The sequence below is a fragment of the Nicotiana attenuata genome, unplaced genomic scaffold, assembly GCF_001879085.1.
Source record: "Nicotiana attenuata strain UT unplaced genomic scaffold, NIATTr2, whole genome shotgun sequence".
NCBI lineage: Eukaryota > Viridiplantae > Streptophyta > Magnoliopsida > Solanales > Solanaceae > Nicotiana > Nicotiana attenuata.
The window spans coordinates 5,601-24,855 of record NW_017675453.1 but is presented as its reverse complement, the minus strand read 5'-3'; the positions used below and the strand labels follow the sequence as shown (position 1 = coordinate 24,855).

Here is a 19,255-nt window from a genome sequence, read left to right as displayed (position 1 = left end):
AAACGTATAAAATTTAAATCTTGAATTCGCCTCTGAGCCCAAGCTCCCCTGGAGGCCAATCATGATCCAGCCATCTACCACTAAGCCTACAAAATTTGAGCACAAGACCTGTCCTAATGGCATTAATGTCATTTTATAGTATACCCTCCATCTTTTCTAGGAAGCAGATGAAAACCTCCCCACAAAAACAGAGGCTAAGAGTTAAGGAAATGAGAAAAAAAGCAAGATTACTCTTTGTTCAGCATTAAGTAGTACTATTATACAAAAATGAAACAGAGTACAAAAAGAAAGCCCAAACAAGCAAAAAGATATTATTATATTTACATAGAGACCAGCAAACTAAGCTGCACTATCTTCATTCGCAGCTACAAAATTGAACATCTCACAAAAACCTACTAGAACAGTAGTATATTTATAGCACTAAACACAAGACCTAAAATTCATGCTTATGCAAAATTAAAGTAGCATAAAGTAAACATAACCTTTACACATCAAAACCAGCTACCTCACTGAAACTCCATAACTTTGTATTAAGGGGTATTAAGGGCTCCCTACCAGGAATTTCTCTATTCCCGTCTAGGTCGGTGTCTATCCGCAAAACGATTAACCAAAGCAAGTGCATTACTAGTAACTTGTGCAAGATGAAGTATTCTTGACCTTAAAACAGCTTTCACATTTCCATTCATACCAGGTCCTGAAAATCCATCAAGACAAGTGTTTTCATCTGTCATTGCAGCACTAACCCAAGTTTGCACATTACTAACATGCCACATAAAGTCCTGTCCAGCAGCAAAATGACCAGTTTGCCCAAGTTCTGGTATAGATTTATTGATCTGATCTACACTATCACTCATTGTATCAAAGCAGTCTTTTACAGCTTGTTTTTCTCTTGGCTTTAGGCCTCTAACTCTGGTTAACTTAGAGACAAATATGGTGGTGGATTTTGCTCTAGCTAAGCTAACTGATAAAGCAGCACGAGCCAGTTGCTGCTCACTTTGTTTGACAGTGTTAGCATAAGCAGAGAGACATTGGACACATAAGACAGGGTAAAGTGTGGCTTTACATGAAACTCTAATGAATTTGGCATCAGGATTTGAGCGCATAGCAGCAGATTTAGCCATAGTATAAGCAAGAAAACATTGGAGAGAGAAGAATAGTATCAGCAAGTGAAGACTTAGGAAGTTGCCCATGTTTTTTTTTTCTTTTTTCTTTGAACTTGAAATGACTCTACTTTCAGTGTAGTGTACAAGAGTATAGTGAAGCTTTATATAGAATTTAAAAGGGTTGCTAGTTTTTCCTTTATTCTGTATCCAAAGTTTACCTCACTTATTCGAATTTGTGCGGTTTAAATAGATCCTTGTAGTCCGACCTTTTTTCGGACCCCGCGCATAGGGAAGGTTAGTGTACCGAACTACCTTTTTTTTAAGACCTCTTAAAAAAAGAAATAATTTTTACTAGAAGTTTCTTTATTTTTATGGCTCGAACTAGGAACAACAAGATCCTGATTAAGTGCGAAAAATACCATCCATTTAACCACCCTCCTTAAAAGTAAAAGTGGTTGCTAGTTACTGTATGCCTAACATGTTTATAAAGTTAGTAATAGTATTTTAAGTAAAACAATTGGAAATATCTTCTTTCTTTTGGATGTAATGTACAAGTTTTCACATGCCCCTTTTGCTTTTGGCTCTTATTACTTTGCAACTTTCACGCTTTCCACCTTATATTATTTCTCACAAAAATCTGCCATTTATGCTCTTTTTGGTTGCAACTTGCAACTTGGAATGTGGTCTAAAGTTTATGGAATCTTTTTTTGGTCGCCTCAAGCTTATCACCAATTAGATAGATATGTAGCGGCGGAACCAGAATTTTTATTAAGGGCTGTCAAAATATTAAATAAAAAAAATAGATACATCAAAAAGTTTAGGGGAGTCAACGTATAACAAATATACATAAAGCAGAAAAATTAATCTAGCAAGACAATGTAATTTTCCGGCGAAAGAGTGTCGACACCCCTTGATTGGATGTGGCTCCGCCACTGTAGATATGTACAAAACTTTAAGGTAACGTAGTAGATGTCTAAACACCAACGTGTGGCTTGTCTGCTTGTCAGAAAGAAGCTTAAGAACCAAGATTACCTAGTGAGATTAGTGTTACAGCACAGCAGATAAGTATCATAGTCTAGTAAATTAGAGAAGATATAGTAAATTATGAAATTAATTTCTTAATTCCTATTAGGCAACGTTATTAATGCAAGAGATACAAAGAGAAGCTTTGACCAATATGTGACTAGAAAACATTGAGTAAGAAAAATAGAAGAGCTGATTACTTCCTGGATGGTTCTCGATTGTTCTTAAATTAAGAACAGAAAAGACAAAATTTGATACATTTTTTAGTTTTGCTCTGTGCCTTGTGTCTCCAAATGTACTAATTGTTGAAAACAATAGTAACTCTGTTATTGTTATTCATGTGGAAGGTCACCTACTAAACATTATTTTATGGTTTGTACAGGCAACATTATACAAAGAGGAATCATTACATAGTTTAAAGGGTGATTTTGTATTACTCGAACATAAGTTCTGGCAGCCAGCTCTGGTAGACTGGTACAATTAATAGTAAGACGGAGAAAAACTATTTATAAATGTCAACTTTGGAGCAACGGCAAAGTTGTCTCCGTACGGATTCGAGATGTGGAAGAAGTCACTAATGCTTACATTACATTAGGATGTCTATATCCCACCCTCGGGTGCGACCCTCCACATAAATGTGGGATGCTTTGTGCATAGGACTATCCTGCTTTTTCAGTATTATATAATTCATGAGTACTGAACAGTATGTGATGTTTTGGGACATTGTAGAGAACTATGTACTACCTATCTAGGAACAAAACTCATGAAAGAAGTATCTTGACAATCAAATGACAGTCTAACCAGCGCCAATCCAAATTAGTCGGGATAATGAATTCCAGATACCGAATGGCAAAATAGCAGACAGGATAGGCACAAAATAAGCATCCAGGGTACCTATTTCAACTTTTTATATGCTGCACAGGGTAATTTTCACCTCTGTTTATGAAGCCAAGAAATGACTATTGAATGTTCACTTTACAACATTACCTAAGACTTTACCTGCAACTGAAAACCATAATAGACAGCAGACAAATTTCCTCTCTAAATTTTCATTTTGTTAGGGTTGGATGAAGACATAGATCCAGCTTTGGGAACATAACTAGCTCTACCTAGGTGAAAGTTACAAGAAAGGACAAAAGTCTAAAGATCAGTCCCATTAGTTTTCTTGCCCAGACTTTCATTGAGATTCCTCGCATCTCTTCCTAAAATATCCTTCCTTTTTACTCCCTCTGGTCCACAATAAGCGACCAATTTACTTTGGGCACACCCATTAAGGAAATACTAAATTGTAGATAAAAATAGTTAGTGTGACTAAATTACCCTTAATCAAATGTTGCAGCATAGTTATAGTAGCACTTACTTCTCTTCTCAAATGTGAGGAGTAAATGACTTTTTAAGGATACGTACATAACGGTAATTCTGGAAAAGCAAATTGAATTTTTTCTTGATTATATAAATGGACACTTATTTTGGACCAAAATAAAAAAGCACATTGATCACTTATTGTGGACCGGAGGGAGTACAACTTAGAATCCAGTAAACATAAGATAACCACTTCTACAATTCTACTCATTTTACATCTGATTGCAGTCTAAGGGTTTAGATTTTTAATAGCACCTTCATAAACATGCATTTTCAATTACATGGTTTACTCATTCTTTCCACTTTGATTTTCAAAATAGATGGGATTGCTTTCTTTTTCTTATTACAAGGGATCATTTTCCTACAAAATTTTGTACTATAATACATTAGTAGAATATAAACAACCAGAAATTCTCACCATTACTCAGTATAAAAATGAGACGAGCAGTCGATATTTTTAAAACGAAAACCTATACTGTTAAGTACTTCAGAACAAGTCCTCTCAGCTTTTCCATGTACTCTGCTGCTTGTTTCTGCATTTCCAAAGAAAGATTAGTTCAAAGTTAGACAATCGTAGTCAAAGCTTTTGTACATATTGATCAATACTTTCTACTACAAAATGAGGCATTCAAAATTTACGGTGATGGTTTTGATATGTAGCCTTCACCAAGTATCAAACTTGAAATAAGTGGAAAAAATTCCCGACAAAGGGTGTTCAATATATGTTATATACCTCTAAAAGTTACAATATTTTACCAATATACACAGTGTAATTTTTCGACGAAGAGTGATCAATTGACCACCCTTAAGAGAATGTAGCTTTGCCCCTTGCTAGCGAGGATGTTGGCCCAAGACTCCCCACAAATATTTTTCAGTAAGATAATTCAGAAAAACTTTACATGAATCAAAATCTTTCTGCACGCTATCAACCTTATCAGTCAATCTTTTAGATAATTGAAGTGTAGAAGTACACTCTTTCAAACACATTAGACTCTCCGATAACCCAATTACAATGCTCCTTTTTTTTTCCTTTTCTTTACTGGTTATGTAGGCAGAGTAGTTTTGATTTATGGTATGCGCAAGCTCTTATCTCCAGGTTTCATACTCCAAAAGTCTTGTAAACTTTCCTTGCATTGTTTCACATCTTTTTTACTTCATAGGTCTTAACCATATCCTAACTTATAATTTCTGTTGTGTGCTTCACCTTTCATGCATGAGATGAGCTCAATGAGCTGAAATCCTCGCTCATCAAGACAATAGCTTTCTATAGAGTAATCGGTTTTGCACATCAATTATTTTGCCAATGACTGCATTAAGGACGAGTCTCCGAACTAGATAAACATTACTCCTAAAAGAAAAGCTTCTTCTGAAGCAATTCTCAATCCATTAGAACAAGATTGACCATATTCAACTAGTACTTAAGCTGATAGACAGTAAGCATGTAGGTAATTAAAATATTCAATTTAATTTAGGGCTGTTGTTTTTCTCCTATTAGCAAAGAACAACACATTCAAAAGGAATAATAGCCAAATGTGAAGATAACATAACCAGTTAAGTTTGAACTAAAAATACATTTTTCACTGGAGTTACGTGGAGTGCAATTGGACAAATCAGACTAATAAATTTTCTGCTCTTCTGTATATCTGTAATTTGTAGACAAGGGAGATTTTACTGGAAATCATCCAAAAAGATATGGTGGAGAGACTATCAGACACCAGAAAAGAGTTGAGTGAAGAAAAAACGATGAACTTTATCATAATTACTCTGATCAAAGATGAACTACCAAAGAATGGAGATTCCATTGCCTCTTTGTCAACCAAAGATTGGCTAGTAACACTTCAATATGTCATTACACTCAGGAACGTGGTAAGCTATAATGGCAATTCACTTGCCACTAGATGCTGCTGCTTACCATTTCTACCCAACCAAGTCTCAACCCACACAAAGGTGTGTTTTAAGCAAATTATTTTTCTTTGGATTGTCATATTACTATTAGAAGAAAGCACAGCATAACCCTTGAGTACACCGAAGTTTTAGAAAATTGCATGGATTTCTATGTCAGTTATTGATGCTTAGTTCCTAAAGGTACCTCTTTTCCTTTTCAAATCATATTTCTCTACTTAACTTTTAGTTATCGCATGTGATGTTGCACCAGTATTGTCACTAATATGCATCATCACTCCGACAGAACCTCTATCTGCATTGTATGGAATTTTCTTGTCTCACCTGGTTAACACTATGTGCAGTTGCAATGTTTTCATCGAGAAGGGTCAACAAGGGTCTGTTCAGCTCATTCCTCTCAACCAAATCCAATAACTGCACGAAAAAATGGAACAATCTAAATTCAGCAACAAAATTAAGAAAATATACAAACCACACACGCACACCCACCGAAGCAGAATTTACAGACTATCACATACAGTAGCCTTGACATCCTTTGAAGTCAAAATCTCGGTTAAGTTCTTCTTTGTTGCTACAATATCTGCTTGCATTTTATCATAGGCTTCTGCAGGAAAAAAATAGTACGGCAGAATGTCAGAAGTACTCTACAAGCTAACTGATTACTAACACTTCTGTTGGGTTTTGGATGTATTTAATTAATATATTAAATACTTAAAAGAGGGTGAATGGGAAATGGAGGGAAATAAAATTTTTGAGTGAAATTTTAAGTTCCCCCTTGGCAAATGGGCATTGTCCCATATTGGAAGAGGAAGAGGTTTTTTTATGGGTATATAAGCAATCACTCTTCTTCTAGCTCTTAAAGAGTTGAGAAGAAGGCAAGCCTCACGCCGTCGTCGTCGCTCGGCTCGGCTTCGGCTACGGCTACGGATTCGGTCAAATGATTGATTGATTAACTTTTTGGACCAAATTTATTTGTTTTAATAACAGAATATTAATATTAAATATTAATATTAAATCCAATCCGTTTTTCTGTTTTGGTAAAAGAAAAGTAACTACCCTCTTCAATTTTCCCTCTTTATTGTTGAGTAAATGGCTATTTATGTAATGGCATTTATGCTGTGGGCGTTTTGCATAAACAGCCATTCTGAAGAGTTGCACCTCTTCAGATTTCAGCCCAACTTTGGCTATAAATACAACACTATTCTGCTCAGAATTTCACTACGATTTTCTGAGTTTCTTCTCCTTCTTCTGCATACTTTTAGCATCAAACAAAGCAAAAAGTAAGTGTGATTTGCTACCGAACTTTGTGTTCGTTGAAACGCTGGGGTTTGAAGTACCACTACACCAGTGTGTAATTCGTTCTATCCTGGGAGGAAATAATCCATAACCTTGGGTACTAGGAGGGGATTAAATTCCTTAAAGAAACACTGTGAATTCAGTGGGCTCGAATTGGTTTTATGTCATTTCTGTTTATGTTCATTTCTGTTTATGTTCATTTCTGTTTATACTCATTTATATTTCCAGAATTATTTTACAAATACAGTCTACTAACAAGCTTAAGGAATTTAATTTATTTTCTGTATTTGTACTTACCGTTTCTGGAAGAGTAACACCTTTGTGGTTTTGTACTCTATTAAAATCTACGTGATTTTAACGTTTGTGTCATTCTTTTACAGAAATGACTAATGAAAATGAGAACCAAGCTGTTCCAATGGTGACTGCCAATGCCTCAACAAGCCGAACGACACCGGCAGCATTGGCACCGGCGGAAAAACCCGAAAAATTTTCTAGGATTGATTTCAAGCGCTGGCAGCAAAAGATGTTCTTCTATTTGACTACTCTAAGTCTCCAGAAGTTCATCAAGGAAGATGTTCCTGTGCTGTCCGATGAAACTCCAGAAACTGAACGCTTTCTCGTGATTGAGGCGTGGAAGCATTCAGATTTTTTGTGCAAGAATTATATTCTAAGCGGGCTAGAGGATGCTTTGTATAACGTCTACAGTGGCGTGGAAACGTCAAAGGAACTGTGGACTGCGCTTGAAAAGAAATACAAAACCGAAGATGCCGGGTTGAAAAAGCTTGTTGCTGCAAAGTTTTTGGACTACAAAATGGTAGATAGCAAGTCTGTTATTACCCAAGTCCAGGAATTGCAAGTGATTATTCACGATCTCCTTGCTGAAGGTATAACTCAATTTAATATTGATGTTGAAAGTAGTAATCTTAGTATTTTTACTAATAGAAATTTCATTGAAGGTCTTGTTATCAATGAAGCATTTCAAGTAGCAGCGATGATTGAGAAGTTGCCTCCTTTGTGGAAGGACTTCAAAAACTACTTGAAACACAAACGCAAGGAGATGTCCCTTGAAGATCTCATTGTTCGGTTGAGAATCGAAGAGGACAACAAAGCTGCGAAAAAGAGAGGTCGTGGAAATTCAACAATAATGGGAGCAAATATTGTTGAAGAGAACAAAAAGAGAAAGAAGGCTTCTGGACCGAAATACAACCCAAGCAAGAAGCGGTTCAGTGGAAACTGCTACAACTGTGGGAAAACTGGACACAAATCTACGGAGTGTCGTGCTCCGAAGAAAGACAAGAAAAGGGGTCAAGCAAACATGGTTGAAAAGCATGATGATGTTGATGATTTATGTGCCATGCTTTCCGAATGCAACTTGGTGGGCAATCCTAAAGAGTGGTGGATTGATTCTGGAGCCACTCGCCATGTTTGTGCTGTTAGAGAAGCTTTTGCTTCTTATGCTCCCGTTGGACCCGATGAGACGATTTCTATGGGAAATGCTTCAAAGGCGAAGATTGAAGGATATGGGAAAATATTTCTCAGAATGACTTCCGGCAAAGTGGTGACTTTGAACAACGTCCTTCATGTTCCCGAGATTAGGAAGAATTTAGTCTCTACTGGACTTCTTGTTAAGAATGGGTTTAAATGTGTTTTTGTTTCCGATAAGGTTGTGATAAGTAAGAATGAGATGTTTGTAGGAAAAGGTTACCTCACTGAGGGCCTTTTCAAGCTGAATGTAATGGTTGTTGAAAATAATAATAAAATTTCAGCTTCGTCTTACTTACTTGAGTCAAATGAATTATGGCATGTACGTTTGGGTCATGTCAATTATAAAACCTTACGGAAAATGATTAATTTGGAAGTATTGCCCAAGTTTGAATGTGACAAATCAAAATGTCAAGTATGTGTGGAATCTAAGTATGTTAAACATCCTTATAAGTCTGTTGAAAGGAATTCAAATCCTTTAGACTTAATTCACACAGATATTTGTGACATGAAGTCAATACCATCTCGCGGTGGAAAAAAGTATTTCATAACTTTTATTGACGATAGTACTCGATATTGCTATGTTTACTTACTTAATAGTAAAGATGAAGCAATAGACGCATTCAAGCAATACAAAAATGAAGTTGAAACGCAACTTAATAAGAAAATCAAAATGATAAGAAGTGATAGGGGTGGTGAATATGAATCTCCTTTTGAACAAATATGTTTAGAATATGGAATTATTCATCAAACAACGGCCCCTTACACGCCCCAATCCAATGGGATTGCAGAAAGAAAGAATCGTTCATTAAAGGAGATGATGAACGCATTATTGATAAGTTCTGGTTTGCCACAGAACTTGTGGGGGGAAGCCATTCTTACGGCTAGCCGAATACTAAATCGAGTACCCCATAGCAAAACACAATCCATTCCATATGAAAAATGGAAAGGAAGGAAGCCCAACTTGAATTATTTTAAAGTGTGGGGGTGTTTGGCAAAAGTGCAAGTTCCTAAACCCAAAAGGGTAAAAATAGGACCGAAAAGCATTGATTGTGTTTTCATAAGATATGCAACTAATAGTAAAGCATATCGATTTCTGGTTCATAAATCAGAAAATCCCGACATTCATAATAATACGGTTATAGAATCAGATAATGCTGAGTTCTTTGAAAATATATATCCGTATAAAAAGGAATGTGAGTCGATTGGTGAAGGATCTAAACGACCTCGGGAAGAAACAAAAGAAAGTACACTTAACCAAGAAGATCCAAGACGTAGTAAACGTCAAAGAACGTCTACTTCATTTGGACCAGATTTTGTGACTTTCTTATTGGAAAATGAGCCTCAAACATTTAAAGAAGCTATGTCTTCTTCGGAATCATTGTTATGGAAAGAGGCGGTCTACGGAATCATTGTTATGGAAAGAGGCGGTCAATAGTGAAATAGAATCCATACTAAACAACCATACATGGGAATTGGTTGATCTTCCTCCTGGAAACAAACCGTTGGGATCTAAATGGATCTTTAAGAGGAAAATAAAAGATGATGGTACTATTGACAAGTATAAGGCAAGACTTGTGGTCAAAGGGTATAGACAACGAGAAGGTCTTGACTACTTTGATACATACTCTCCAGTTACAAGAATTACATCCATACGAACGTTAGTAGCGTTAGCTGCAGTTTATGGTCTTGAAATTCATCAAATGGATGTTAAGACGGCCTTCTTAAATGGAGAGTTGGAGGAAGAAATTTACATGGAACAACCTGAAGGGTTTGTGGTTCCAGGTAAAGAAAAGAAGGTCTGTAGACTTGTTAAGTCCCTTTACGGATTAAAACAAGCACCCAAACAATGGCATGCTAAATTTGACCAAACAATGTTGTCAAATGGATTTAAGATAAATGAATGTGATAAATGTGTGTACATTAAAAATGTTCCAAATCACATAGTCATTGTTTTCTTATATGTGGATGATATGCTCATAATGAGTAATGACATTGCTAACATAAATGCTACTAAGCGTATGCTAACTAGCAAGTTTGATATGAAAGACTTGGGAGTTGCTGATTTAATTCTGGGAATTAAGATCCATAAGACTTCTCAAGGTCTAGCATTGTCACAATCTCATTATATTAAGATAGTACTTGAAAAATTCAAGCACTTGGGCTTTAAAGTTGCAAAGACTCCAATTGATGTGAATCTTGCATTAGCAAAGAACAAAGGCCAGAGCATATCACAATTGGATTATGCTCGTGTGTTGGGTTGCTTAATGTACATCATGAATTGTACACGACCAGATATAGCTTGTGCTATAAGTAAATTGAGTCGATATACGAGCAATCCAGGTCAATCTCATTGGATGGCCATGAAACGAGTTTTGGGGTATTTAGTACATACCCAGGACTTTGCTTTGCATTACAATAAATATCCTGCGGTCATTGAGGGATACTGTGATGCAAATTGGATCACCGGATCAACTGATTCCAAGTCCACAAGTGGATATGTATTCACTATTGGTGGAGGAGCGGTATCTTGGAAGTCATCCAAACAAACTTGTATTGCCCGCTCTACAATGGAGGCTGAGTTCATAGCCTTGGATAAAGCCGGTGAAGAAGCTGAATGGCTCCGGAATTTCTTGGAAGATATTCCATTTTGGCCCAAACCGTTGGCACCAATATGCATACATTGTGATAGTCAAGCGGCAATTGGAAGGGCTGGGAGCGTTATGTATAACGGTAAGTCTCGCCATATACGACGAAGACATAAAACCGTTAGACAATTACTCTCTAGAGGAATTATCACGATTGACTATGTAAAGTCAAGTGATAATGTGTCGGATCCACTTACAAAAGGCCTAACTAGAGAGGTAGTTGAGAAGTCATCAAGGGGAATGGGACTGTGGCCGAGAACAAGTCATAGTGGCGGTAACTCCACCTAGAAGACTGGAGATCCCAAGATCTAGGTTCAAGGAGATCAAACAAAGTCATTTATGACGGTTCAACATTGTCAACTAAACTTTTGGTCCATTCTCGTGATGAGACAATGTTCAGTACAAAGGATAAAGCATTAAGGCTTTTTAATGATTTCTAAATTTGATACAGGGTATATCAAATAGTGTATCTACGGGATGACACGTTTAGGAATCACCTATGCAAGTGTGAAGTGTTAGCCGCTTCAAGGAGAACATTGTAAGGTCAGTTCTCTATGCACTTATGAAACCAAGCGGTGTTCATGGCTGAAACGAACACAACAATGAGAACCAAAGACGGTTAAGGGTTGGTTGTGTGACTTATGGTTGTCTAGGTATACACTAAAGTTCGACGGTTCAAAGATATCAAATCTAGCGATTGGTCGAGTATATCCGACATAAGTTCACTACGGAAAGTTCAAAGGGAAACCTACTTATCCAGATGCAATTAATCCTTACTTGCGAATCACATAGTTTTTCATGCATACTTCCGTGATATAGCCATTCCCCATTCATGTGGGGGATTGTTGGGTTTTGGATGTATTTAATTAATATATTAAATACTTAAAAGAGGGTAAATGGGAAATGGAGGGAAATAAAATTTTTGAGTGAAATTTTAAGTTCCCCCCTTGGCAAATGGGCATTGTCCCATATTGGAAGAGGAAGAGGTTTTTTATGGGTATATAAGCAATTGCTCTTCTTCTAGCTCTTAAAGAGTTGAGAAGAAGGCAAGCCTCGCGCCGCCGTCGTCGTCGTCGCTCGCTCGGCTTCGGCTACGGCTACGGCTTCGGCTTCGGCTTCGGATTCGGATTTGGATTCGGATTTGGTCAAATGATTGATTGATTAACTTTTTGGACCAAATTTATTTGTTAATAGTATTAAATATTTGTTTTAATAACAGAATATTAATATTAATATTAAATATTAATATTAAATTCAATCCGTTTTTCTGTTTTGGTAACAGAAAAGTAACTACCCTCTTCAATTTTCCCTCTTTATCTTCCCTCTTTATTGTTGAGTAAATGGCCATTTATGTAATGGCATTTATGCTGTGGGCGTTTTGCATAAACAGCCATTCGGAAGAGTTGCACCTCTTCAGATTTCAGCCCAACTTTGGCTATAAATACAACACTATTCTGCTCAGAATTTCACTACGATTTTCTGAGTTTCTTCTCCTTCTTCTGCATACTTTTAGCATCAAACAAAGCAAAAAGTAAGTGTGATTTGCTACCGAACTTTGTGTTCGCTGAAACGCTGGGGTTTGAAGTACCACTACACCGGTGTGTAATTCGTTCTATCCTGGGAGGAAATAATCCATAACCTTGGGTACTAAGAGGGGATTAAATTCCTTAAGGAAACACTGTGAATTCAGTGGGCTCGAATTGGTTTTATGTCATTTCTGTTTATGTTCATTTCTGTTTATATTCATTTCTGTTTCCAGAATTATTTTACAAATACAGTCTGCTAACAACTTCATCATCAACTGTATCTGGGACGTGTATACTTATGTAACACGGATCATTCAATATCCCCTGCTTCACTCATGTTAATCCAACATGATTTGGGAGTAATGCCGTATATGCACCAGACTTGGTCAATTCACCTAAGTGCAATGACTACAACTGTCGCCGAGAAGCATAGGTTGTCTAGGTTCTTTTATTTTGATTTTCGGATTTTGTGTATGTATGTATGTGTGTGTGTATATATATATATATATATATATATATATATATATATATATATTTCACTAGAGGGATAAGAAAACTTTGTTATTGTGCAAGATATAATCATAGAGCAAATATTATGTGTAGCCATAATACATTTATATTTGTCCAAGTTCAGTGACTTTTAAGACAATTGTTAGTTATCTTCTCACCCGCACATGTACTCCTACGTATCTCCGATACTTAAGAATTATACGATGACTAATCCAACTTCTCGACCTGCTCAGGTACCCATACCCTTTTCCATGTAAAACAGTCTGGNTTGGGGTAGAAGAAGAAAAACTAGAGAATGGCCGGACAGAAATCCATGCAGTTTGATGTTATAAAGGTCTTATGCTAACTCTCTAAAGGGAAAATGTTGGCATACCTTAAATTAGGTCAGGTGCCAATACTTTCTCAATTTTTGATAACATAAAGGTCAAGAAAATGGAAAATAATAAGGAAATACTCATGTTCTCTTAAGAGGCAATTATTTGAATTACAGCTATGTAATCCATTTGTCATAATCTCAGATAATCAGTCCACCTAAATAGGCATTTGTTACATTCATTACAGTACATTTCAATTATGAATAGCTCTTCTATTTACACTGGGAATGACTTTTGAGTGATTCCATACCAAAAGCTAACAATAAGCTAAAATCTGCTAACTTCAGTATTGCATACATGATTATTTCCTCTATACTTGTCCGTTGATCTTTATATCAATCATATGAAATTTAATTGTTTTGAATAAGAAATTAAATACTATTACATCTTTTCGCAAAGTCTGTAATTTTATAGCTTTCTTCTTCTGGAAGAGTTACAAAATTAAACAGAGTTTAAAATACATATGCATTTTCTTGATCACAGACTTAGAATGCTAAAAAGCAAAAGCCAGCAACTTTAAATACTTGACCACCGAATAACCTAAAAGAGCTGAACGTGAAATAATGCAGCCAAGAGTCAAACAAATCATAGGCATTTTCTGCATACTTTGCAACAAGATCAGTAAAAGGTTACCACCTGAGCTATGTCACTGGAGAACTCACCGTGGTCTTAGTCGGGCAATCTCAAACTCAATCTCTTGAGCTTCAGTGTCAAGAAAAAACTCCACAAGCTCTTCTACTGTATCCGGAATCACTCGTGACTATGAACAGAATGAAAAGAAAAGAGAAGACAAAGATACACATTACATTTACATCCAAAACATAACATGGAAAGAGATTCAAAGTATGTCTTACTAACTACTACACAAATTGTTGCAGACCTAACACAAGGAAATAAAATGTTCCTTCTCTAGCAGCTTCATATAAAGTGCTCACATCAATTTTAACATGGTATCAAGTACATCTTAGATTCAACTCTCTATCAAAAGAAAACATCTCCACGTACTTGGCACAAGAAAAAGAATCATTCCACGCGAATAACAGTATAAGTTCTATATATTGACAGCAGTGGTGAAGCCAGAAATTTCACTATTAAGGGGTGTCAAAATATAAAAAAGTAAACATACAAAGAAGTTAAGGAGATTCAACATATAGTAAGTAGTATGTATACATAAAACTAAATTCTTGACCTAGCTAAACAGTATGGTTTTCCGGCAAAGGGGCGTCAGTTAACACCCTTTAGCTAGCCACCGATTGACGGTGTAAAAATATTTACACACACGTTACAAATAAGGTAATTGCAGATAAATCTTTATTATAAAATGGTAACATGAATTCAACTGAAATTACCTCACGAAGAACTCTGCGACGCTCTCTTTCTTCACGGACTTGACGTTCAAATTCTTCTCTGGCAGCAGCATCTTGCTCAAGGCGTCTCTTGAACTCGAGTCTAGCTATGTGACCTGTTTGGGGCGCACCTAGTACGCCTTCTGGGTCCTGTAAACATAATTCAAGTTCACCATTTATCAAACACTTAGCAAATTATTACTATGAGAGGTACATATAAAGAGGGGAAAAGAGGATATACCCATTCTAGTCTACCCGTGCAACGAATTGGGTTTACAAAAGTCTTGGGTTTATTGAATTTTGTCCTGTGGAAGTGAGCTCCAATGGCGGAGCTAGCAAAGCTGATGCTGAATATTGCGGCCATTGATGGCCGTTATTGATTGAGCTTTCAAATGTCTGGTTCTTACGGTTGGTTCGTTTCCTGCTGCTTTATCCGTTTGAAATGCGCACCAAAAACACTCTTATCTACAAATTATTTTATGAGTTGTTATATTGATTAGCGGCGTAAAAGATATTTATATAATCAGATTCATTAAAAACTAATTATCTTTAGTTACGTTCAATAATATTACTCTAACTGATAATTTGTAAGGAGCTGTAAGTGACCAATATCAAGTTAAATTACATTGATATCTATATCTATATCTATATATATCTATCTATATCTATATCTATATATCTATCTATCTATCTATCTATATTATCATAAAAGCACGAATAATTTATGTTAAATGTTGAACGACTAAAATATTCCTAAAATATTGATCGCCTTTTATGCCCTTAAATATTTGTATAATTTAAGGATCTAATTGTAAATTATCAAATAATGGAATTCTTTTTCGATTTAAACTACATATACGTTTGCCCTACAAAGTTGATCCTACTTGGATTAGAAAGGCACGTCCATGATTTCCACTCTTTATATTTTACGTAAGATGTATATTCATATAATCAAATTGTGTACATGAATTTTTAACCTCTTTTTCTATTTTGTGATTTGTTTATTTTTGTTCTTGTAATCTTTGATGTGTTTTGGGAAAGTTTCTAATTTTATTATTGTTGAACTGATTTATCTATATCTATCTATACTATTTTAAAAGCATTAATGTTTCATGAGAAATATTAATTATATTATTTTAAAAGCATAATGTTCCATGATAAATATTAATTTACAAAAATATCCTCATAACAATAATCGACATTTATACCCCGTAGAAATTTAATCATAGTTTCATTTATTGGGTATATAAAATTATAAGTAATATTTAACATACATGTGATACCCACAAGGATTTAAATTCGTCTATAAAGTTAGTTACTACTATTGGGACTCATATAAGACGTGTTCAGTATTATAGTTAAAGAAAATTGTTTCTATATCGTACTTTTTTTTAATTGTGGAGTTCAAGTAAGTAGTGTTCGTTGTTAAGTACATTAGTTTTGGATTTAAAGTCCTGCATTAACGTATAATGTTTAAGCTTAAATTTTGTACATATAAATCATTGATTAATAAAATTCCATTGTTTCAAGCATGAACAAGGCTGGAAACTTCTTTAATATTGTTCATTAATTACATAGGTCTATAATTTCTAACTCATCGTACAAACCAGATCTGTATATAGATTTTAGTTCGTCTTTCATCATTAAAAAATATAAATTGCATTCATTAAAAATGATATATTATATTAAGACCAGATAGAAAAGAATAAAATCACAGGTGAAAAAAACAGAAAAAAAGAAGAAAAGAGAAAAATAGTAGTGATCAATTAGTCATATGAGAGTATGAGTGGTATATATCTAGATAAATTGGAACGTCAGCATTCTTCACATATTCAAAGACCAAAATTGTTTCATCCCTCATATCGTAAAAGGACACAATAGGATGCAAGTTCTTATGGTCACCAAGTCTTCTCATATGCACGAAAGTCTTCGTCCTTGTCCATATTTTCATATAAGTAACCAAAAAAAGTAATAGTGATAGAAAATGAATTAGCTAAAAGTAGCATTTTTAGTAATATCGTAAATTGCATGAGATTAATTTTTTTTGGTAACAAGTATAATTGCATATCTTATGTTAATTATTAGGCGCGCCTATTGTTATACGTGCGAGGAACGTACATAAAGACTAGTTATTATAAAAGCACGAATACAATGTCGGTTTACAAAAATAACCTTATAATATTAAGCATAATAACTCATAATAAAAGGACATAACCGGAATCCTAAATAGTAGCCTTATAATCCTATTAGTTTTAGGACATAATACTAAGTTGGGAATACCACATGATTACCTTTAGGAATCCTATTAGTATAATTACTTTCCAGCTGTCTAATTCATATAAAATTGAACAGGTAAATATCTTTAGTCATGTAATCCTATTACTTTTAATATATACTTCTTAAAAATTCCTATTACTAATTTAATTTGAAAACGTATTATAATGTCATATTACTAATTTAATTTGAGAATATATTATATTGTCCAAATTCATTTAAAAAGAAAGAAGGAAAGCCTATATTATTATAAAAGCATATATACAAGATAAATATACCAATAGCCCTAAAATATTAAACGGAAGAACTCATACGGAAAGGGCATAACTGCAATAATTATTTTTGGATTACAATACCTTCTATGCTAATTTTTAATATTTAAGATTTTAAAATTAACAAAAGTTTATCTGTTAAATTCTTATTAAAAATATGTAGAAAGGTTTAATAAAATTAATTTCATAAGAATCCTTCGTATTGGCAATACATTACCATTCCATAATGTCCAATACCAACAAAAAAAATATTAAATGGATTGCATAAAGAGTTGAAATATAGAAAAAAATACCCCCACGATAATATATTTTTATATTATATTTGAACTATTTTTTCACTCAAATAATATATTTTTTACCATTTTTTCGTGTAATATTGAAAAATACCCAATTATTAAACAACAACTAAGAAAATATTTAAGAATATAAATGTGTGCGAAAGAGAAAAAAATAGTTGGTAAGAGTCAATACCACTAATGATTCTACAAACATAAAGATCTAAAAGTCAAATATCATATCAATCTTTTATTTTTTAAAAATAAAATTTATAGTGGGTAAAATTATAATTAAGATTAAATATTCAAAACAAGAGATGAACTAATATTAAGATCTGTGACGACCCGGTCCGTCGTCCCATGTGTTACCGCCCCGTTTTCCCCGTTTATTGCTTCTTCATGTTCCATTATCGGCATTTGGTGAGTTAGAGTCGAATTGGTTTGGCTTTGGTAGAAAATGAGACACTTGGTCTCTTTAAGGAAGGCTTATATTGAAAAAGTCAACCGGATGTTGACTATTGAGTTTGAGGGCTCAGATATGAATTCCGGTGATTCGGTTAGCTTCGGGGGATGATTTGTGACTTAGAAGTGCGATCGGAATTGATTTTGGAGGTCCGGGGTAGAATTAGGCTTGAATTGGCGAAGTTAGTATTTTGGCGAATTCCGGTTGGTAGGTGAGATTTTGATCCGGGAGTCGGAATGGAATTTCGAGAGTTGCAGTAGATCCGTTAGGTGATTTTGGATATGTGTGCAAAATTTCAGGTGATTCGGAGGTGATTTGATTGGATTTTTGATCGAATGTGAGTTTCAGAAGAATTTGAAGAACTTAGGCTTGAAACTGATGAAAATGAGAATTTTTGTGTTGTTGGATGCGTTTTTAAGATTGGAACAAGTTTGGATAGGGTATTGGATCATGTCTGTGCTTTTGGTTGAGATCCCGGGGGCCTCGGGGTGAGTTCGGGTGGTTAAACGGAAGATTTTTGGAGTTAATTGCAGGTTCAAGTTGCTGGTGTCTGTTGGTTTCGCACCTGCGGTTGTGGGGCCGCAGGTGCGGTCTCGCTGAAGCGGTTTGAGGAGCGCGGAAGAGGAAAACTTGGCCCTTGCCAGGTTCCGTAGGGGCGGGATTAGGATCGCTGAAGCGGTCCCGCAGATGCGATTGGGGACCGCAGAAGCGGAAAGTGGCCTTAAGTGAAAAGTCCGCAAAAGCGGACGTTGACCGCATAAGCGGAAGTCGCAAAAGCGGTATTTGGTCCGCAGAAGCGGAAATAACTGGCAGTTAAGTGAGATTTATCTTCTTCGCGAATTTTTGAAAGGGTAACATTTTGGACTCCGAACCTTGAGAACTTCGAGGCGATTTTGAAGAGGGTTTCGAGGGCTTTAATCAGGTATCGATTCTTGGACTTAGAGTTTGATTTTATGGTGTATAAACATGGATTTAGACTGAATAATCAAGGAATCAAAGGTCAAAAATGGTGGTTTAGGGCTTGAATTTAAGAGAGTCAAAAATGGGGATTTGAGGGGTCAAATGGACTCTGATTTTTATAAATTTGATATGCATGGACTCGTGGCGAGATGAGGAATCCGGTGATGTAAATTTTGTAATTTTTCGAGAAGTGGGCCCGGGGCTCGGGTTTTGCCAACTTCGTGATTTTTGGTGTTTTTTTCGAGTCCTTTCGATTGGGTTATGTTTCTTTGGCCTATAGTAATGTATTCCTTGTGGTTTTGACCAGATTCGGCACGCGAGGAGGTTGATTCGAGAGGAAAAGGCATAGCGAGCTAGACTTGTGGCCGGCTTGAGGTGAGTAATAGATGTAGATGATGACCTGAGGGTTTGAAACCCCGGCATATCGCATTGTGACGCT

General features: G+C 35.5%; 2 protein-coding genes across 2 annotated transcripts; both read right to left on the bottom strand.

Moving 5' to 3' along the window:
* Positions 1–217: 217 nt before the first annotated feature.
* LOC109220098 (21 kDa protein-like) lies at positions 218–1,304 on the bottom strand. Its single transcript, XM_019384558.1, has one exon. The coding sequence runs from the start codon at positions 1,188–1,190 to the stop codon at positions 567–569; it is 624 nt and encodes a 207-aa protein (XP_019240103.1). The 5' UTR covers positions 1,191–1,304; the 3' UTR covers positions 218–566.
* Positions 1,305–3,724: 2,420 nt separating this feature from the next.
* LOC109220095 lies at positions 3,725–15,037 on the bottom strand. Its single transcript, XM_019384557.1, has 6 exons — positions 14,814–15,037; positions 14,576–14,722; positions 13,888–13,986; positions 5,909–6,034; positions 5,715–5,804; positions 3,725–4,021 (listed from the first exon to the last, which is right to left on the bottom strand). Exons 1-6 carry the CDS (start codon positions 14,934–14,936, stop codon positions 3,959–3,961), a joined length of 648 nt encoding a protein of 215 aa, XP_019240102.1. The 5' UTR covers positions 14,937–15,037; the 3' UTR covers positions 3,725–3,958.
* Between the last annotated feature and the right edge of the window lie 4,218 nt (positions 15,038–19,255).

What these genes read in the sequence shown, in the direction of transcription:
- LOC109220098 (XM_019384558.1), bottom strand. Translation starts at nt 1,190, where the DNA reads ATGGGCAACTTCCTAAGTCTTCACTTGCTGATACTATTCTTCTCTCTC.
- LOC109220095 (XM_019384557.1), bottom strand. Translation starts at nt 14,936, where the DNA reads ATGGCCGCAATATTCAGCATCAGCTTTGCTAGCTCCGCCATTGGAGCT. An exon ending in GTCGCAGAGTTCTTCGTGAG is followed by an intron (nt 13,987 to 14,575) that starts GTAATTTCAGTT and finishes TTCTGTTCATAG; the next exon opens with TCACGAGTGATTCCGGATAC. An exon ending in CTGCACATAGTGTTAACCAG is followed by an intron (nt 4,022 to 5,714) that starts GTGAGACAAGAA and finishes TTGGAAATGCAG; the next exon opens with AAACAAGCAGCAGAGTACAT.